At 48.7% G+C, this 20,570-nt stretch overlaps 9 protein-coding genes across 9 annotated transcripts; 5 read left to right on the top strand and 4 right to left on the bottom strand.

Moving 5' to 3' along the window:
• Positions 1-81: 81 nt before the first annotated feature.
• LTR64_005963 (uncharacterized protein) lies at positions 82-1,716 on the top strand (the record flags this gene model as incomplete). The annotated part of the gene is made up of 2 exons (XM_064900298.1): positions 82-128; positions 174-1,716. 2 exons carry the CDS (start codon positions 82-84, stop codon positions 1,714-1,716), a joined length of 1,590 nt encoding a protein of 529 aa, XP_064753610.1.
• A 243-nt stretch (positions 1,717-1,959) lies between these two features.
• LTR64_005962 (uncharacterized protein) lies at positions 1,960-2,664 on the bottom strand (the record flags this gene model as incomplete). Its single annotated transcript, XM_064900297.1, has 3 exons — positions 1,960-1,976; positions 2,054-2,598; positions 2,654-2,664. 3 exons carry the CDS (start codon positions 2,662-2,664, stop codon positions 1,960-1,962), a joined length of 573 nt encoding a protein of 190 aa, XP_064753609.1.
• A 1,188-nt stretch (positions 2,665-3,852) lies between these two features.
• LTR64_005961 (uncharacterized protein) lies at positions 3,853-5,736 on the top strand (the record flags this gene model as incomplete). The annotated part of the gene is made up of 1 exon (XM_064900296.1): positions 3,853-5,736. The coding sequence occupies one exon, from the start codon at positions 3,853-3,855 to the stop codon at positions 5,734-5,736; it is 1,884 nt and encodes a 627-aa protein (XP_064753608.1).
• Positions 5,737-6,032: 296 nt separating this feature from the next.
• On the bottom strand, positions 6,033-7,406 carry LTR64_005960 (uncharacterized protein; the record flags this gene model as incomplete). The annotated part of the gene is made up of 1 exon (XM_064900295.1): positions 6,033-7,406. The coding sequence occupies one exon, from the start codon at positions 7,404-7,406 to the stop codon at positions 6,033-6,035; it is 1,374 nt and encodes a 457-aa protein (XP_064753607.1).
• Positions 7,407-8,252: 846 nt separating this feature from the next.
• MRS6 (Rab proteins geranylgeranyltransferase component A) lies at positions 8,253-10,054 on the top strand (the record flags this gene model as incomplete). The annotated part of the gene is made up of 4 exons (XM_064900294.1): positions 8,253-8,326; positions 8,391-8,515; positions 8,564-9,520; positions 9,705-10,054. 4 exons carry the CDS (start codon positions 8,253-8,255, stop codon positions 10,052-10,054), a joined length of 1,506 nt encoding a protein of 501 aa, XP_064753606.1.
• An 890-nt stretch (positions 10,055-10,944) lies between these two features.
• LTR64_005958 (uncharacterized protein) lies at positions 10,945-13,198 on the bottom strand (the record flags this gene model as incomplete). The annotated part of the gene is made up of 2 exons (XM_064900293.1): positions 10,945-11,078; positions 11,182-13,198. 2 exons carry the CDS (start codon positions 13,196-13,198, stop codon positions 10,945-10,947), a joined length of 2,151 nt encoding a protein of 716 aa, XP_064753605.1.
• Positions 13,199-13,482: 284 nt separating this feature from the next.
• LTR64_005957 (uncharacterized protein) lies at positions 13,483-14,079 on the top strand (the record flags this gene model as incomplete). Its single annotated transcript, XM_064900292.1, has 3 exons — positions 13,483-13,561; positions 13,623-13,905; positions 13,953-14,079. 3 exons carry the CDS (start codon positions 13,483-13,485, stop codon positions 14,077-14,079), a joined length of 489 nt encoding a protein of 162 aa, XP_064753604.1.
• Positions 14,080-14,220: 141 nt separating this feature from the next.
• LTV1 lies at positions 14,221-15,690 on the bottom strand (the record flags this gene model as incomplete). The annotated part of the gene is made up of 1 exon (XM_064900291.1): positions 14,221-15,690. The coding sequence occupies one exon, from the start codon at positions 15,688-15,690 to the stop codon at positions 14,221-14,223; it is 1,470 nt and encodes a 489-aa protein (XP_064753603.1).
• Positions 15,691-16,240: 550 nt separating this feature from the next.
• On the top strand, positions 16,241-18,307 carry LTR64_005955 (uncharacterized protein; the record flags this gene model as incomplete). The annotated part of the gene is made up of 1 exon (XM_064900290.1): positions 16,241-18,307. One exon carries the CDS (start codon positions 16,241-16,243, stop codon positions 18,305-18,307), a length of 2,067 nt encoding a protein of 688 aa, XP_064753602.1.
• Between the last annotated feature and the right edge of the window lie 2,263 nt (positions 18,308-20,570).

The raw sequence follows: 20,570 nt of genomic DNA, 5'->3' as shown, positions 1-20,570 counted from the left end.
GTGGGTATTTAGACTGGCAAGGCAGAAGGACGACATCCCCGGGTAGACCTGGCACGATCCCATATTCCGAGACGTCAACAGATGTCATTCCAGGTTTCAGACTTATTCTTTGAACGAGCTTCGTTGTTGTACGTAAACTGCTGAACGACATGCTGCTACTTCATAAACTCTAGTTATTCTTGTCTCATTGCACCCCAAGAATCTCGTGGCGTGTACAAGAGCATTATGTCTATTCGCACAACTCATATTATTCCAGCAGCAATTTTCACACTCCTATTAATATGGTTCACATTCAATTGGACCGGTCTGTCGACGCAATCGTCAACACCCCCAGAAGTAAACATCAAACCAGCTGAAGAAGAGCCTTTCTATGATATCCCTACCAAAGGTCGTCTGTTCGGCCACAATGGCATCGCCAACCTTACAAACCCTCACATTCAATTCGCAAAGGTCAACATCGCGGTATCACAATCTGATATGGCTGAATTTCCGCTTCTTCAAACATTGGACATCAAACTTCCAGCTTCAGCAAATATTAACATAGATGAGATTTCAGAACACAACAGTTTAGAACTCGAATCAACAGTTTCAACCACCATACGCATTCCTCGTCTGCCTCATACTCAGCCAGATGCTCACGAGTACATCTTCGGCGTAGCAACAACCTACGACCGTCTCCTCAACAGCCTCGACACATTCTCACACTGGCTATCCAACTCCAATACTCGTCTCATAGCAGCAATGGAGCCCTCCCTCGACCTAGATCTCCCTGACAAAGTCCTAGCAAAAGCACAATCTCTGAAAATCCCCCTCGGCACCATCGACAGTCCCTACCAATTCCTCGACCGCTACTTCTCTCTCATCCGCGTGCTCCACGACAATCGCAGTCCCGACACGAAATGGTACGCCCTCATCGACGACGACACCTTCTTCCTCGACCTTGCCAACGTCGTCAACACCTTCAAGGCCAAGTACAACCCCGATCTGCCCTACTATATCGGAGCTCTAACCGAGGATTTTCAACAAATGTCCACATGGGGTTACATGGCCTACGGCGGCGGAGGCGTCTTCCTCTCCGCCCCTCTCGTCGAGCAACTCCTCCCGCACTGGGAAGCATGCTACGCTAAACGCAACACGGGCGACCAAAGGCTCGCCGAGTGTATCTATCAGCACACAAATACCAAATTCACGTGGGAACATAACCTGCACCAGCTCGACTTACACGGCGACCAGTCCGGGTTCTACGAAGCATTAAGACCACAGCCACTAAGTGTACACCATTGGAAAAGTGACGAGTTTCGCTTCCATGCAGATATGTATAATCTTAGTCTTGTCAGCACGATTTGCGGGAAGAGTTGTCTGTTGCAAAAATTCAAGTTTGGCAATGGTTGGATTTTGACGAATGGGTTTAGTCTTGTGAAGCATAGTGATGTTGATGTGAGGCATAGGGATGTAGATAAGGATATTAGTATGGAGAGGACTTGGGATTTTTATTGGGGAGGGGCGAGTAATATACATTTTGAGCATTCTGTTGGACCAATACGGAATCCTGATGAGGGGGAGAAGATCAGTTTCAGGATGGAGAGTGCGTTGAAGGAGACCGATGGGCGAGTCAGGCAGTTATACGTCAAGAGGAAAAAGAAAGAGGAAGGGGATGAAAGACCAGGTCCAGGTGAAGTCGAAGGGGTAGTTGAGATAGAATGGAGTATGGCATGATTTTCAAATTTCGCGTCAAAGAACTATCTGGTAGTAACGTGTGTCTAGAAACGTTCTACTCAAACAAAAAACCGCCTCGTCTCCTTCACCTGTTTTCTGCACACCACACACGTCCACAGAGGGGCCTGCCATTTACCAAACTCATCACGACAGCCTTGCTTCCAGATTTGAGCGCACCAGTGGCACATTGCTGCATGCATGCAAGGCATTGTAATGGTATCAATTCTCTGTTCTTTGCACACTTTACAACCCAAGTCCACCTTAAGGTCTTCAGATTTGCATGCGTTCGGTCGTCCATGTTGCAAATCGATTGTGCTCGGAGCATCAGAGAACGTACTTGCGTCGTCGAATGGATTTGCATAAGGATTTCCTATCGCCTCCGCATATGTATCAGAGTGGTAGACCCGTCGATGCGTGTTATGTTGAGGTTGGTAGTCTTGTGAGTAAAGAGGATTGACTAGTGGACGAGATGCTGGGCCATTTCTGAAGGATGCATCGTGCTCATTGAAGTTAGTTCCATGTGTGGTGTCCTGTGGCGGGCCATTGCTGATGGTATATCGAGCTTCAGGCTGTTGCATCGAAATCAAGTCAAGCCCATCTCCTAAAGTCCTCCCGGACGTTGTCTGTCGAGCTTCTTCCGCATTTCTAAAGCGTGTCCAGGCTCTGGTGTACATTGCAGCTATAGGGCTCACATAGTCTTCCTGCTGCACATCTTCACGAGAGCCTAGTGCAAAACGTTGTTCATGCGAGCTGGAGGACAATGCCGGATGGCCATGGTCAGTGTGGTTGCGACGTCGACGATTGAACACAGCTCTAGAATCGCTGGGTGGTGGTGTGAATGGGTTGAGATTATTCATCTCAGAGGTGATGCTACGAGCGGATCTGTGAGAGTGAGTGTTAGTTAGCCTTAAAGAGGCGTCAACACATGACAACTTACAGCGCAGACATATTCGCCCGTGATGTCGTGTTTGGTAAATCAAGTGATGGGGTTTCAGGCGGAGATAGTGATGTTGACTCTGCAGCGAGTGACTCCCAATGATCTTTGAAATTGTCAAAATGTGTAATATATGCTTCATAGGCTAAGGTAATAGATGAATACTGTACGAAAGGGAAGAGGAGACAGCATCACAATTTGAGATGGAGAGGTAAACCTACCACAACACTTACGGCAGTAGCGTTGCCAGCGCCTTCCTTTCAACCTCATACCTTGGCCGTCAATATATGTAGGATAGGCAGTCGCTTGGGGACGTTTGTCTGCGCAAGAACAGCAGCACGGCAACGCTGTGAGCATACAGCCAATTTCTGCTTTGTGCTGACATGGCTGTGGCAGACCGACAGCAAAAGACGTGTGTGGTGGTGCTGTGGTGGCCATATTGTCGTCGCTGCACGTGTATAGACCGAGCTAATTGGCAGCCCTCTAGATGTTGGTCCAACAAATGTCTTCGAGCACTGGTAGAATTGTCTGGTGAATTGCTCTTCGAGTCCGAGATATTGGCATCCAGGACGAGGCCTACCAAATGCTTCACAGCTCTCACGCTTGGACAAGTGTTGTACTTGAATGGTCGTATACAGCAAGAGACAGTGAATGCAGACTCATCAAAGATGAAGAAGACATGATATCAAGCACTCATCTTGAAATCGCGTTTGCCACTCTACATTAGCTTTGCAGATCTTTTCGCGGTTGTCGTCAGGTATGAGTACTATGCTGCTAGCACAATTCACAGCAGCATAGCCATATATCTGACCACCAAAGCGTAGTCTCGTAGCCCAAGTACATACATGCTGTGGTCTGACTTGTTTTCGGAGGTGATGTGTTGAGTCCTTCGTAGATATTTGAGCTTTAAGGACCTATTGCATACAAACTGCTTGCCCAATGAAATGAATACGAAACCCCTGAAGCGGAGCGACGGGATCCAAGTTTAAGCTTACTTCTGGGGATCGACGAGACTGGACACAGCCATGTGCCCCGGGCCAGTGGTACAAGGATCCGCGAGCAGTTTGGCGTTTCACGAACCTTAGATTTCAAGTTCTGTACAGCCACTCTGCGAAGACGTCGAAATCTTCGCCGGTTCGCAAGCATCCATGCTCCCTTGCGTGGTGTAGCAAACGCATCAATATGGTTGCATCTCAGTCGCAATGCAATTCCCAAAGTTGAGCCAACTTCAATCTCGCTTTGCAGTCTCACTGGGTGGGACGATACTTCTACTCTTGATATACTTGTCCCTCAGCAAACCGAGCTTTGCGTATGCGGCCGAGTTAGAAGTAAGAACACAGTCTGGTTACGACTATCCGATCCTTCTCGACGATCTCTGGACCAACGAAGAATATTCCGAACCGGGTGAAGGTGACGAGCAAGATGTTGAGATATGGATCAAGAGAGCACCGGAAGGTGTTAGTTCCTTGCCGAACAATGCACCGCAAAATATGAACATTGAATCTGGTGTAACGCAGAACTGGGTGTTTGCAAAGGAAGACATAGAAGGACCTCATGGTGTCAAAGGTGTAGGATTACCCTCTGATGTTACGGTGACTGGCAACATGAGTGATGATGGAGTGCGAATGGAGTTAAAGAGACAGTCCTCGACCTCAATATGGATTACAGTCAATACATGTCTTCAGCCTGCATTGGAGGACACCAATGCTATTCCGCAGCAACTCCAGCTCTATTACTCAACCTCGCCTGACATTGACAAGCCAGGTACAGGGACTGGTGGCATTCAGGTAGAGTTCGAAGGTGGGTATGGTATTATTGAGCTTGAAGTTGACAACGATGTGTACGTGGGGATATCTGCACCCAATACCTCAGACTTTTCAGGACTCTGGAACTACGAGATTGCGGCCAGCAATGACGCGCCTTACCATTACTGGTCGAATGAAACAGACCTGCTCTTCGTGGATGGGGACAATCATGCTGCGCTTCTTGTGACACCAGACTTGGACAATGCATCGTCTAATGTGTTCCAGGATTGGATGTCTCTGAGCCCTGCTCCATACGGCATGTTCGCCCACGACCAGAAAAATCTCTCCATCAAAGGCGTGTCGCGATCTTATTGCGGCCTTCTACATAATGCTAAGCTTACGGCCAATATTCCGGAAATTTTAAACAACAATGTTGGCACAATGACGAGCCGCGGTATAGGTGGTGCGCCGAAAGAGCAGTTCTATATCTCTGCCCTGAACGCAAGCAGCAGTTACTACGGCTGGCTTGCAATGTCAGGCAATTCCACGGCGCATGGTGCAGGGGTTATAGGTGGTGGTGGTAGAGTATGGTCGAATGTGACCTTTCGCACCAAAGCCTCTGATAATTGTGCCTTGATGTACAACCTCACTTTCTGCTCCGAAGTGGCTTACGCTGTACCATCCAATCCGGAACGATATAGTCCTCTCGATGGCTTGCCAGATCTTGCAGCAGTATATGACAGCTATGCTTCGCAGATGTATCAGTACTTTAACTACAGTCTCCAGCAAATACCTTGCAATACCACTGCCTCGGCACAATACTCTTTAGCTCGAAACTGCGACCATTGTGCTAGTGCGTATAAGCAGTGGCTTTGCGCTGTGACTATCCCTCGCTGTGAGGATTGGGACAACAACGAAGATTATCTCCAGCCACGAAACGTTGCAGCTAATTTCACGAATGGCACAATACCAGCATGGGTTCTGAATCCAAGTTCGCAGGACCAAATTCTCCTAAATTCTGTTCAGTCAAACAGCAGCCGCAATGCCCAGATTATCGACAGTGTCATCGAGCCTGGACCATACAAAGAAGTCCTTCCATGTATTGATCTGTGTTACGACCTTGTACAATCTTGTCCCGCTGCACTTGGCTTCGGATGTCCACAAGGTAAATACCAGAACCAGTCCTACCAGGTCCGCGATCCAGACTCTGGAGTACTCAGATGCAGCTACCTGGGCGCTGCATATTATCTCAACGACGGACATAAAGCTAAAGACTCCATGATGGGCAATAGGATGGGTTGGATGAGTTTACTTATCACAGTGTTGGTCTTAGTGTTCTAGTGGTGGCTCAAGGACTTTGACAATAACATGAAAATGGTGTTTGGCTCTCGGATGTCTGTAGGTGCTGGTACTAGAGGCGACAAGAAGGGAAAAGCGAGAATGAGAGGGAGAGGCTAGGTGTTAAGGTGTTGTGCTTTATTATGTAGGGACTTTTATAGAGTAGGCCTAGATGTGCATCGGACGCTGCAAGGCTGGGCATGATGTTATGACTGGCACGATAGAACAGGATTCGTGGGCGTAAAGATAGACGTTTGAATTTAGAAAGCATTGACCGCGTCCAATCTGGAGTTGGCCAATCACTTCACGGCTGTTCTAGTCCTTCTAGGTGTGCTTGCGGGTGTCCAGTCCTCCCTTCTGCTTTCACTCTTATTGTTCGTAACAGGAGTTCTTCCACCCAGTCTTTCCATCATCTTCCTCGCAGCAGGTGTCATGTTGCCGATGTCTTTCCCGCCCCTGCTAGGCATGATCTCTTTCTGTCTAGCACGATGTTTTTCTGCGTCTTTATTAACAAGCATATGGTGAAGATCTTCTCGAGCTCGGTTCTCTTTTAGTTTGAACGGATTCGGTGTGCTATCTCCTGTCTGTCCAGCTAACAGGTCACGATAGGTCGGATGTTCCTGCGCAGAAGGGAGAGGTTCTTCGTCATCCACGAAAGAGTATCCATTTACTCTTGGTGTTTCTGCTCCTGTAACAGTACCGACGTCTGTGCCTGCTGCATTGCGTCGAGCTATGAAGGAGGTATGAATACTGGTTGTATCGTCGGTGTCTTCTCTGTCCCATCTAGGTCCGGATGGTGGGAAGCGAGTATTTTCGTGAATGATTTGCTTTGGTCCAGTTTTTGACATGGATTCCTTGAGCTCAGCTACTGTGACTAGGCCTTGTTCGTCTACTGATGTGGAAGGGCCGAACATGAAGTTGTTAGCTGGATTCGAGATCTTCCATGAATTGGGTTTGGAGGAGCGAGAATCAGTAGCGCCTGTGGTCAGTGAGATTAGGGCTTTCTTGTTGGTAGATTCGTAGATCTCTTTATCTTGGATGAGTTGCTGGGTTTGTGCTCGATGAGCGATGAGACGTTGACTGGGAATACGTTGATCTTGGGTCCATAAATGAGCGTGCTTCTGACGGCGCTTTTGATTCTGCTTGTCGAGGATGGTGTTGAAAGACGAATTGTCTTCGGAAGTGTACTTTGCTTGATAGGATGATAGGGACAATGTCGAGGTGTCGAGGTTCTGGTCTTCTTCCTCCAGTTCAATCTCTGTACCATTTGTCGAAAGTGGTGTTTCTGACCCAGAGAGTCCCTTTGGTGTATCTCCTGCTTGTTTGTACGAGCGTGGCGTATCGAATCTGCCATCTCTTGTCTCTCTTCTAACCTTTTTCATCGCGCTCTCTCCATCTCTTGCTGCTCGCAATTCCCTTTCTGCTTGTCTGATCCATTGCGGATTCTTGCTTTCGAGCGCTTGTAGGTATTCTTCTTGGGCCTCTGTTTCGCGCAATCCGGGATAGTAGTCTCTCGCTATGATGTCGGATAAGGCTTCGGTGTATGTGTCTTCATCAAGGACTTCGGTTGGTCTTTTGATACGCTTGATTAGTGGCGGTGGCATCAAAGCTAGCTCTTCATCTCTGAGCTTGATTATGGCGGTAGTACTGCCTTCGCTAGCACCGCTTGCCATGGTGAATCGGCTTTACGCTCAAAGAAGTCACTGTGAACAGTGGTCAGAGCAGGCAGATGTGGTAAAGTACAGAAAACTAATGTCGCGGTCAGCTTCAACCTCTACCTTTGGGAAGACAAAGCAACGGGTCGCGTAGTCATATAACTCCATACACTTTACACACTGTCATCAGCTGAGAGCCTGGGTATAGACGGGAAACAACTTTGAAGAAAGCTTGAGTATTGACTTCGTCCACAACGCGCTCTGCCTTACGCAAAGAAGCAGTGTAGTCAGCTTATCTACTCTCTGCTACATTATCGAGAATGCATCTGCTGTCCTTATTTCTCTTCCTCAGGTCATCGCTCAAGGCGAAAACATTGATGAAAAGATGATGAGAAGGCCAAAAAATCCAGCGGTCAAACCCACGAATGAGTTTGAGCAAAGCCTGCTACCCCGATGTGCAATGGAGAGCATTCCTTACAAAGAAGTACCTGCTTGATCGTACTCTTTCCACTAAGGTAAGTATGAAAGGAAAGAAGGAAGTCAAGACGGGCAGGAGCGAGAAGACAGGTCCATATACCCTGTGAGAGTGGAGTATTGGCGAGCATTGGCAAAATAGATCAACATCGTTTCAGGATCAGGCAACACTTTTTCATCACGAGAGTGATAGATCAAAATCGTGTGAACAACACATGGTCCACCACGCGGATCAGAAAAGCACGGTTACTAGTGGAAGAGCTGCCTGAGGCACAATGTAAAATTCCGTCACGTTACTTTTTCCTTACCAGCACAGCAACCGTCCCTCGAGTAATTTGATCGCTCATTGAACATCTGTCTCTCAAATGTCTGCGATAGACTCTCCTCGCCATGGAATCCCTCACTGAACAAATATGGGATGTGATAATTGCTGGCACGAGTCTATCACAATCTTTACTAGCACTGTGCGTTCTGCGGATGCCAGTGTTGCCTAGGTCGTCATGACTGACCTTTGGTCGTCCGGAACAGAGCGCTATCAAAATGCGACCTGAAAGTGTTGCACGTTGACCAAAATGACTACTACGGTGGCGTGGATGCTGGTCTGAGTTTGGACGAGGCACAAAGATGGGTTGAACGTCAAACGACTCGAACAGGTATGGCATTTAATGAGTACATCATATCTACATACTGATGGGCCCCAGATCAGACGCAGGCTTTATCATTCAGCATCGTCAAAGCTGAGGACTCCTCCGCACTTCAACAATCCCGGGCATACACGATCAGTCTGGAACCCCAGATCATCTATGCCAAATCTAGGATCCTTCCAACACTTGTCTCATCCCAACTACACACGCAACTCGAGTTTCAAGCTGTTGGCTCATTCTTCGTGTATGCAAACGACGAGCTGCAGAAGATACCGAGCAACAGAGAAGATGTTTTTGCAGATGATGTGTTATCAGTCAGAGACAAGAGAAGGTTGATGGGTCTACTGCGTTATGTCGTCGAAGAACAAGATCAGGATGAGGGTGTGAGCATGCAAGATCAGCCGAGCACTCTCCAAGCCAGGTTGCAAAGTCAATTCAAGCTACCTGATCACCTCATTGCACCAGTCCAAGCATTGAGTCTGAGCACTAGGGCATCAAACGATACTGCTTTTGATGTCGCTATGGCTAGACTGAAGCGACACTTGACGTCGATGGGCTACTTTGGTCCAGGTCTTGCAGCAGTCATGGCCAAGTATGGCGGTAACTCAGAGATCGCTCAGGTCGCTTGCAGAGCCGGTGCTGTAGGCGGCTTTGTCTATCTGCTTGGTCATGGCATCAAGTCAGTCGTACCCCTCCACGAAGATTCGTCGTTTGAGGTTGAGCTTTCCGATGGTACGAAAGTCAGATCCAAGCACCTTGTCGGCATGACGGATGACCTACCTGTCGAGATTCTCTCAAACCCAAATTCAGGGCAACCACGACGCGACGATCAGACAGTGGCACACAGTATCAGCGTTGTTTCGTCACCACTAAAACCCCTCTTCGCCTTAGCTTCAGACAGCAGCAACGTGCCAGCTGTAGCCATCATACTCGTCGATGATGGCGACCTAACCCAATCACCAATCTATTTACAAGCACATTCAGAGGAAACAGGCGAATGCCCGTTCGATCAAAGTAAGTTTTCCCCATTGTACTCCTACCCTTTCCTCTGATGAACAACCTTATTGAATACTTATCTACATTGCCTGAGTGCACGCACGGTGTTGATAACCATCCTCTGACAACCTGATCTGGAAATCTTCTCTCCTATTTGACACACATGCTCTGTCAGTCACAACGCTAACCAAGCCGCAAACAGGTATCATTCACGCTTCGACCTTGCACCAAGGCGGATCAAGTCAACCGCGCCTAGAGACGGCTGTCAAGAAGATCATTAGCACCGCCAACAGCAATGAAAACGCAACGATTTTATGGCAGATGAACTACGTTCGACAGGAAGCCAAAAGCCGTGACGTCTCCAATTCCACAACATTAGGCGACAGTGACTCCAACATTATCATCTTCCCAGAAAGACCTCACGATCTCACGCTCGAAGACACCATTCTAGACGACGTCAAGTCAGCTTGGGAGAAAATCCTTGGGAGTCGCAGCACCGAGTATGATTTTCTGCGCTTCGAGGAGCGGAGAGATACGGAAGAGGAAGATTAGGGTACCTACAAGGTGCGAGTATAGATTTGTATCTCTGCCAATCAGGATTGCTGGTTGTTCAAAACACAGGTCAGTTCGTAGTCTTGATGTCGAGCTCGAGATTTGTATCATTTCTTCCTCAGTATGGCATACGCTATGTAGAAGTCGACTTATTCTCATGACTTGCCCTTCAGGCACTTCTCGCTCGGGGTTAGGTGAATATCCCTTACTTAATTTAGTAAAGGTATTTGTGCCAATCGGTCTGACCGTGACACATTCGCACAGGCTCCACAAATGATAGTGGACGTTCTCTTTTCTTCTTGAGCTTCAATCAGCCTGATCCCGTTATGTGGATTGCCTTTGAATTGCTCCTGACGCAATTCACTTCCACGCGCGCGGGAATGCGTCCGACGCTGGATGTGCGCGGAATTCATTGTAGTATCTGCATTCCATTCACTCGCACTGCGTGCCAGATCTCAAGCTGGGCAGGGTTCTTTTTGAAACCCCCTGCTTGCCTCGGATTTTTGTTTTCGCTTTGCTTTTGAGCCTGTCAGGCTTTGTCCGTCCCGAGTCAAGCCTCCTAATCCGTGCTGACTCAATCTTTCTATAACTTAGCTCCTTATTCACAGGCCTGGTGGGGAGACCCAGCTGGGGACGCCGATGATGAACATGAGCCTTGACTGGTTTTGAATAACATATCCGGACAGGTCCCTTAGATAAAGGCGTCTTGATAGATTGCGACTGAGGAACCTTTCCTCCATTTCCACGACAAAGACGCCAAAGTGGAGGGATCGATCCCGTCTTGAAATGAGCGCGGATTTTGATTATCCGTGTCCTCCTGCCTCCAATAGGTGCATATCGATCTGGACGCAAATCATTCAGCTGCTTCCATGTGCGGAGATGAGGTTCCGTTATTTGTTCTGCTGTGGGACAACCCTTCTGGTACCATTTGCGACGGTAGATACGTCCTTGTAGATATTCCAGTTCTGCACGTTCAGCGAGAGACGTTCCACGCCTTGACTGTCGTCTCCTGTGGGAGCCCAAACTGTTAACAGTCAAGCGCAGAAGCAGCAAAAAGCGGTCAGACAACACTAGAGATGGTGGTGATCGTACTAGTGCCCAGAGTGCATCAGCCAGGACTTCTTCACCTTCTCCCTGTATTCCCCTAGCCGCCACCAGCCAATATGTGAAGATCTCCTCATCAAACGTCTCTGCAGCGCTGCGCAGCCTGGAGTATTTCAAGAGCAGGCCAGCGATATCGCTATATCGCCATTCACTCTGCAAGACTTCCAAGACTTGCTTAAGAATGATTGCACGCGTAGCGCTACTACCGTCTATTTCCTTACATTCACGCTTAATAGCAGCATGGAACGCAGGGAACGTATCAATGGAGGACCACTTCCTAGCCTGATTTTGTTTCATCTGTCTCTTTCGCCTTGTAGCCGAAGATAAATTTTCGTTGATTTGAAATTCCACCTCAAATCTTGGTCCGTAGGTTGCAACATACGTGTCGAAATCATCCAACAGGAGTACTGTTTGACGGGCTGCCACGAAGTGTTTGATCAGCTCTGTCTTCGAAAGAGTACGCACTAGCCTTCCTCTTTGACCAAGATCACGATGGAGCAAGGCCTCAACATGCTCGAAAAAGGCTTGTGGAGTATGAAATTTGTCAGGGTTCCAAGAATCTTGGTCAGTGACCTGTATGTCGTAAGTATCCTGATAGCGTTGGCCACGTCGAGCCAGGTCATGCATGAGGGCTTCTTTGGCCAAATTTTTGAAGTCGTCCGAGAATGGACTTCGAACAGAACCGTAAGCAAAGGCTATACATGTATTGAGGATATCGACGCACGAGGCAGTTGTTGCAGCCCAGGCGACGGCTATATCGTGAGCAGTTTGAGGAATTCTGGCAGTGCTCAACATGGTTGGCCAGGCGGTGAGCAGATCTTTAGTCCACTTCTGAGCAAGATCCGGACGTTGTGCACGAACGCAACTGACGTAGATCAGCCTTGCTAGCTCAGGAGTCGGTACCAAGCCATGCTCTTGGATACAGTAGATTAAGTAGTCGTAAAAACGGCTGTCGCCGTGGTGAGGGATAAAGAGAGTCAGAGTACCCTCGACTAGACTAGCAAAAGCAAATGGTTTCGACCTTGGGTAGCCTTGACGATGCAAATCCTCGAGAAGATTGTCCACGGCTGACCAGTCGTGGGTCCTCGCATAACCTCTGGTAAGCTCAAGTATAGATGGAAAGACGTCATGGAAGCCATAGTCGTGCTGGACAGCACTGAAGAATCTGTGAGCCCTCGCATTTAGGCCAGCGGCAACAGCACTCTGAATGACAGGGAAAGTGATATCAGCAGATATAGGGAAGCCACATAATTGCACACTTTGCAAGAGCTTCAATGTATGATCTAGGAGAAATATGGGGCTCTCGCGATTATGTTTACAAAGTTGTTTAAGGTAAGATGCGGTACGTCGAATATGATGTCGATAGTGACGCACGTGAGTGGTTGATAGATCCCAAAAAAGTAGGCTTGCAGCCCTAGTAGCTGACCTGTATTTCTCCAACAGAGCCGTGAGAGCGACGTATTGAACAGAGCCTAGATCGATGCCAGTAGAATGCTGACGAACTGTTAGAAATAGGGTCTCGGCGATCTGAGCATGCTTCGGTTCGTTGGTGCTCATATAAGAGATCAACATTTCCTCAAGCAACGACTTTGCAGCAAAATCGCCGTCGGTATGGCGCACAGCAAGGATACGTTCAAGAAGTATTTCATGGTCGTCTATCAGTATCTGACCAAGCTGAGGATTTTCGAAGTCCTGATGGGTTGGGGCAAAGCTATGATCTGCCTCACTTTCTTCCTCTTGCACGTTGAGTAGGGCTTCGGCGGCAGTAACGTATAGCCTGACATGTCTATGCCGGTTGTAGAGTTGGTTGTTGTGATATTCCCGAGGCTGAATAATCCTCGCCAGAGAGTATTGATGTCGACAAATGCCAATTGGGCGCGATGGCCTTGCAGCATAACGTTCTTTAGCAGCGCATTGTCTGGACTGAGGTTTCTTCGAGCTTACAGCGTCGTCGTACTGTAGAGGATGGTAGGGCGCCGAGGCGAGCTGGCGCAGAAGACGTAGAGCGTCTTTGCTTGGGACTAGATGCTTTGTGGCCATACAAGTGGAGATAGGACCGAAGTGCAACACAGTGCTCACGGTTCTATGATCTCGTCCAGTTGTTCGTTTTTTCTGGCTTTTGTGGCATAAGGATGGCACTGTCTGAACACGCTGCGATCCAGTTGTACCATTTGGAGAGTGAAGATGCGGAGTGCGCTTGCGTCGCTTGTACACAACCGTAGTCGCTCTCTAGAACAGCATTAGTATGCGACGACATTGGACAACCTACCCCTACATATGCTCGTCTAGCACATTGCCTACAGTCAACTCCTCGAGCCGCAAAGATGTCTACTATACTCCGAACCCTGCGAAACTTACGGAAGATCGGTTTCAAGGAGTATGGTCACCAGCTACAGTACATGGGTGAGTGGTCTGGATCTACAGAGCTCTGTGAAGCTCCACAAGTGCTGATGTCTTTGCTCAGGCGATACGAAGTCTGGTGTCTTGGTTGGCACAGATCGACTGGGCAACAAATACTATGAGAACTTGCAAGAAGACTTGCCATTGCGAACACGATGGGTTGACTATAAAGAGAAAGAGTTTGATGCTTCACAGATCGACCCAGGCTGGCATGCTTGGATGAGTTACATGGTTGATAAGCCACCGTCAGAGGATGCCCTGTTACAGATCAAACAGAGACCGTGGGAGAGTCAGAAAGGCCAAGGCAACTACACGCTTAGCCGCAGCATGTACAAACCATATTCGACGTATGTTGTCCACAAGAGGCCATGAGGCTATTGCTAACCATACTCAGAGTGAAGCCCAAGCTCAGTGCGTGGACACCTGTGGCGAAACCACGAGATGGTAAAACTCCCTTTGAGTTGCCACAACCAGTGGAAGGGGCTACCGCATACGCACAGGATCCCGATCCAAAGTCATAGAACGAACCAAGTAAAGACAGAAGCGCATTATAGATGCTGGCGTTCAATGGGGTTACGAACCAAACATTTTGTTACGACATCTAGGGTATCTCAAAGTCATTCCTTTCTCGACCTTAAAACTCCAGCCAAGCATATTGCGGATCATACCTTTTGCGCCTTCCGACTTATTCTTGCAGGGCCGAGTTCTTTCCTAACCTCGCCTAGTTGCTGCAGACCATACACTTCGTTACCATTTTTGCCACGCTTCCCCTTTGCGCCTTTCCGCTTGCCGCCAGGATTAGCTTTGTTCCAGTCTCCTAGGAAATCATCCACCATCCCATCGAAATCAGATCGAACCGCCTCTGGGTCAGCAAAACTGCTGGTTGATAATGTCGACATCTTGGACATCTTGGAAGCGCCGGTCATGCCCGAGATTATGGAGGCAGCACCATCCGTATCGTCAAACTCGTCAGCTTCGTCTAGGCTATACATCTTCTCCACTTGATCGAAACGTCTGTCTAGAAATTGAAGACCTTCTCCACGATTTAAAGAAGAGGATGTCATGGAATACGTGCTAGGGTTGGTCAGAGCGCCTTTCCGCTTCTTCTGCCTTAGTGGTGTGCCGTTGAGAGTGTATAGTGAAGGCGCGTGATCGTGTACAGCGGAAGCAGCAACGACTGAACCCGACTGAGGTTGAGCAGGCACTTTTTTCGTGTCTCGCTTGTACTTTGCGAAATCTTTCAGCCAGTCACCATCTTCGGCTACAGCGTTAGCCGTCACATCGCTGTCAAGCGGCAGGCCTTGGTTGTCGTTTACATGATTCAATTCAGGGTGCTCTTGCAACGGCATCTTCAGTTCTTTGGGCTGTTCTGAAGCTTTTTCGGTGGCGTCGGATTCCCAGCCATCATCGTCTTCGTACCTGCCTTCAAACTCGCTCAAATCTAGCTCACCGTTGTTCTGACCATCGAACCCAAGTGCACCAAAGACGTCTTCCTCATCCTGGTCCTCAACATAAGCATCATCCTCTAAGGCTTCGAGAACCTCTCGTAACCTCGGATCCATATCTGGCTGGAAACCGGCGATCTCATCGGGCACATCTTGCTGACTCTCCAACACTCTCTTGCCTTTGGTTGTTCTGGAAACAGTACTCAGGCCGCCATCGACCAGGCTTGGTGCAGAAGACTCCTCGTCGTCCAGGTTTACCTGTCGTAATGCATCCTCCAAGCGCATTGTATCCTTCTTCGTCTTCCCCTTCATTTTGGTAGGTAGTGCATCGACAAAGTGGCTATCGCCTCCACCCTCGCCCAAGTCTTTCATGTGTTGCATGTAGTCATACTTTGTGTCGTCAAAGTAGATACCATACTCGGCAGCCTCGCCCTCATTGTCTCGCATATCCTCGAAATCCAGTTCGTCGCCATCTTCTAGATCGGCCAGGTGCAGCGCTCGGTCCTGCCGCTGGGTAGAAGAAGAGGACGCTGCAGACTGAGGCTGATTCTTCCGATTTGAGACTGAGAAAAGAGCGCGATCGCCGGCGGTGTCATCGTTGAGCAATGGGTCATCCTGAGACCGATAGAGGAGAGCATAGGTCTGAGTAGTTGGATTGTTCTTGTCGATCCACTTCTTACGAGGCATGTTGTGCGATTAATTGTGTTGAACCTAGCTTTTAATATTCAATCAATCGTCCTGAGCACTAATCCAAGTACTTAGCAAGGGTGGTGCTTCGTCAAGACTCGCGCATGCAATTTAGTCACGATGCCCTGATTGTGGGGAAGTGATTCAAAATGTTCGGATTTCAAAATAATTCTTTCGGCAGAAATTCTGAATGACGCATGCTCAGTTCGCATCGAGTGAATTGCCTGCTCTCCTGATGTAAAGGGCCTAATCACCGGCATCCATGTTCGACATGCCCGAGACACAACTAATTCGCCCGCCATCATGCATCGTTGATCAACGTCCATACTAGTGTGGGTTTCCTCAGACACTCTGTACGTCTGTAATTCTGCGACTCACAAGACGAGAAGTATACCTGGACTCGATACTCTGGGAGTGAAAGACTGACCTGTCACTTTTCAATCCGGTTACCGCTGGACGTTGACCACATCTTACCAGACATCTTTGGGCCACCTACATCTGCAATCGTACCTGAAAATCTCCTTGCTTGACTTCCACGAACACTGCCATCATGCCTCTCGCGAAGTCCAAGAACACTGTCGGCTTGGGCAACAGCCTGATGAACGACCGCTTCGGCAGAGGCAAAGGTTCTGATCGCAAGAAAGTCTCCTCACAACCTGGCTCTGTAGTTCGGATCAACCATGCCACGGGCGAATCTTATGTTACCAATAGCGCGAAAGAGGCTGACTGGGTCAAAATGCGCAGCATCACCGAGCAGAATCCCATGGATGAGTTCCTGTCCACTGCTGAGTTAGCCGGCACCGATTTCACGGCTGAGAAAATGAACAATGTGAAGATCATACACACCGATCAAAGGAATCCTTATCTGCTGTCCGCTACTGAAGAAAGAGGAGTGAGGAGAAAGCATGCGCAGAATCGAGGTAAATTGACCGTGCCACGAAGACCGAAATGGGACGAGAATACTACGCCAAGAGAACTAGATGAGTTAGAGAGAGCGAGTCTGCTGGAGTGGCGGCGAGGCCTGGCAGAGGTGCAAGAGAATAACGATCTACTCATGACTCCCTTTGAACGCAACATTGAGGTTTGGAGGCAGCTTTGGAGAGTGATCGAGCGTTCCGACCTTGTCGTGCAGATTGTCGATGCCAGAAATCCTCTAATGTTCAGATCTGAAGACCTGGAAAAGTATGTGAAGGAGGTTGATTCCAAGAAGAACAACCTCTTGCTCGTCAACAAAGCCGATATGATGACCGAAGACCAGCGGAGTGCTTGGGCTGACTATTTTGAGGAAAAGGACATCAATTACAAGTTCTTTTCCGCTCACTTGGCAAAAGAGCTGAACGAGGGTCGAGAAGTTGATGAAGAGACAGAGGAGGAACAGCTTGATTCGGACGATGATGTTTCACACGACTCTATGGTGCAAGATGTCCAGCAGCTCAATCTTGAGGAACAAGAGGACTACGACGAGGACGAGGATGAGGCGGATGATGATTCATCAGGTTCGGAGGAGATTGGAGTCAGCGCAGAAGAGAGTGGTTCAGATGCTTCACCTGTCTACAATGAGACCGAGCCCTTACCATCTACAAATCCATCACACGACGAAAGAACCCGAATCTTGACTGTTGATGAGCTGGAATCATTGTTCCTTGAGAATATTCCCTCACAACCAGATCAAGGCGAGTCCGCAAGGAAAACTACCATTGGACTCGTAGGCTATCCCAATGTCGGAAAGTCGAGCACGATCAACGCTCTTATCGGCGCTAAAAAGGTCTCTGTATCGGCAACTCCTGGTAAGACGAAGCACTTCCAGACCATACATTTATCGGACCGTGTTATTTTGTGCGATTGTCCTGGTCTGGTCTTCCCCAACTTCGCAACCACAAAGGCCGAGCTCGTCTGCAATGGCGTCTTGCCTATTGATCAACTCAGAGAGTTTTCAGGCCCTGCCGGTCTCGTCGCCCTAAGAGTACCGCAACCATTCTTGGAAAATGTATATGGCATGAAGATTGCCATAAGACCAGTTGAGGAAGGTGGCACGGGTCAACCTACTGCTAGTGAGCTGCTCAGAGCGTATGCCAAGGCCCGAGGCTTTGCAGGCACAGGACGACATGGTCAACCAGATGAATCTCGAGCCGCACGCTACGTTCTCAAGGACTACATCAACGGCAAGCTATTATACTGCCATCCACCTCCTCACGATCCGGAAATTGATGGAAAGGAATTCAATAAGGCACTTTATGATTTTGCGCACCTACCGGCTAAACGACAAGCCTGGCTAATAGCACATACTAATGAAGCAGAGGGTGATGCCGGTTCCCAGACCACTTCTGCCCTTCCCACACTACGGGCCAAAGTTGGAAACAAATCCAGAAAGCTGGATGAGACTTTCTTTGCGCCAAATCCGCGGAACGCAGGACACATCAAAAATAGGGCATTTAACCACCAGTATACGCAGCAAGGTCAGGTTGACATGCAGCAGAAAAGTCTCACAGGAAGGAAAGAGAAAATGCTGCGAGCACTAGAACTAGGTATTGATCCCAAGGAGGTTACGAAGGACAAGCAACACTTCAAGGGTAAACGAATCAAGACAAAGAAGGCTAAAGCCGCAGACGATGAATGAATGAATGTATCAGCATCGTAGACGTTGACAGGATTTCCTTGGAAGCAATTGCACACAACACTTGAGAGTTCACCTGTGCAGACTTGACTTTTTCACTATGACTTCAATCTAATTCACCAAGCCTTCACTTTGATGCCCCACTCTTGCACCGTCACCAAGACGTTGTTTTTGTAAGTGACCCCTCCTCACCTTACTCAAGGTCGTGGCTTCCCTGACTAACTCGCATCCGTCCCTTCCTTTAATATCCTGCTTTTACTACCCTTCTTTACCACAAACGGTTTGACTCTCGATCAACTTTAGAACCTCGAAAACAGTCTCTAGTTGCCTCAATCATGAAGACAATTGCTATATTGCTCGGTGCAGTGAGCATTACTAACGTCCTTGCGTCTCCGTTCGACAAGCACAGCGCGAGAGTCGTCACTGTCGAGTCTAAAGATGGTTTAGAGATATGCTGCTACGACGATATTCATGATGGCAAGTCCTGTCACCCATGTGTACAAGGAGAAATCCCTTCCTCGAGTATCACAATCACCTCTACCTTTACCAATCCCCTTTCTACGACGACTTCATCATCGATGACCCCTACCTCACCAGTTCAATCTCCAGCACCTATCTGCTGCTTATTGCATGGCAAACTGCCAATTGCGAGCTGCGATAAGTGCAAGACCTGCCTCGAGGATCAGACTTGCGTCCACCTCCAGCACAGGATGGCATAACAACTGTACCTGAACCGGCATCTACATTGTCTCTCTCTGGACTCTGCTGCATAACTAAGGACTCAAATGTCATCAACTGCGATGCCTGCCCCCCTGAAGACGAAGAATTCACCATGCCTACTGGCACAGAGCTATGGCTGCCTAAGAAGATCTCCGGAGATAACGTTCAGTTCATGAAGGCTCGTACTGCCAGCAATCAGGTCAAGGACACTATCGACTTGAAATGCTGTATGCATGGTCTCATCCCCATCTGCGTCAGCGACGATAGCAGTGCCTGTGGTCTTGCCGAGAAAGCTCTCGAAGTTCGTCAAGAAGAAAACCTCTGCTGCTATCGCGTTTTGGAGACCTTTGACTGCTATGTCTGCGAGAAAGCGACTGCCGTTGACGGTGCTATACAGGCACGAGCACAAAACGAAGACGGCGACTGCTGTATCTTATGGCCTGGACGGTACTTTTCTTGTGCTGCCGGGATCTGCCCGAAAGGATTCACATCAACCACGATCACTCTCCCGCATCCTGCCGCCGCAACTGCTGCTGTGGGAGCACGAACTTTGTCGAATATCAACTTGGAAGCTGAGAAAGCAGTCGCAGCTGCTACCTTCGAGACGGTTGTTGAAGAATGTCACTGCATCTGGTTCGGTGTTTTTGTTTGCACAGGATGTGGCAAGGTTGATGTGACCAACACTGCGTAAGTTGAATGTGCTCCCTGCTCAATTATCAGCTTGAAGCTGCATACAGTACTAGACGATCCCTCTTTCAATATTCTGACCGAAGACCCTAAGTCTCCTCAATATTGCCACTTCTCCTTGTTCGCTTTGACATGCTAACGATTTCTTTTCCAGATTGAAGCTCCAACACCCGTGGGCGTTGCTCGTCGCCAGCAGACGTACGACTTCCACCTGACATGCAACGGCAGATACGACGTTGTGGCCGGCAAGCATCAATGCAAATCCTCTCTCATTGCTGGAGACGCATGCCTCAGCAGCTGCTCGTGTGATGGTGTAAGCGGTATGCACTGCAAGCCCGTAGGTGACTGTACCGTCGACGAGACGACCAAGTACTGTGGCAAAGGAAATCCTTACTTTGGTTGTGCTTGCACACGCCTGTAGGTCTTCTCACCACCAGACTGTGCCTTTTGCTAACAACGTTCACAGGCCGGATAGGGTGCCACCACAGATCTAGGTCGAAAGGCCTTGTCTTATAAGCTTGTATTCAGCAGCAGCATTGCGCAACAGGATTGCGGCATTGCTTGCAGCATGAACACGAATACCACACAAACACCAATGAGCTACCAAGATCAGTGACATTAGAAAACGTGACGGCTGTCTATCAGCTCCGTCTTTGGGATGGAGGGATCGAATCATAGCATCCAGTCCCTCGTACAAGTTTCGCACAATACAATCCAAGTTAACGTGAAAATGCTTCTCCCCTAGCAACGTGCTCAAAGCCGTTAATTTTTGTTCTCTCTGCTCTACTGCAGCGTCTCTCATATCATCCGGGTTGAACTTTGAAGAGTATTCGCTCGTACAACAATTGTGTGATGGCTC

This window comes from Lithohypha guttulata (genome assembly GCF_036872675.1).
Source record: "Lithohypha guttulata strain CCFEE 5908 chromosome Unknown scaffold_4, whole genome shotgun sequence".
NCBI lineage: Eukaryota > Fungi > Ascomycota > Eurotiomycetes > Chaetothyriales > Trichomeriaceae > Lithohypha > Lithohypha guttulata.
Note: the sequence above shows the minus strand (reverse complement) of the source record. Positions and strands in the feature narration are given on the sequence as shown.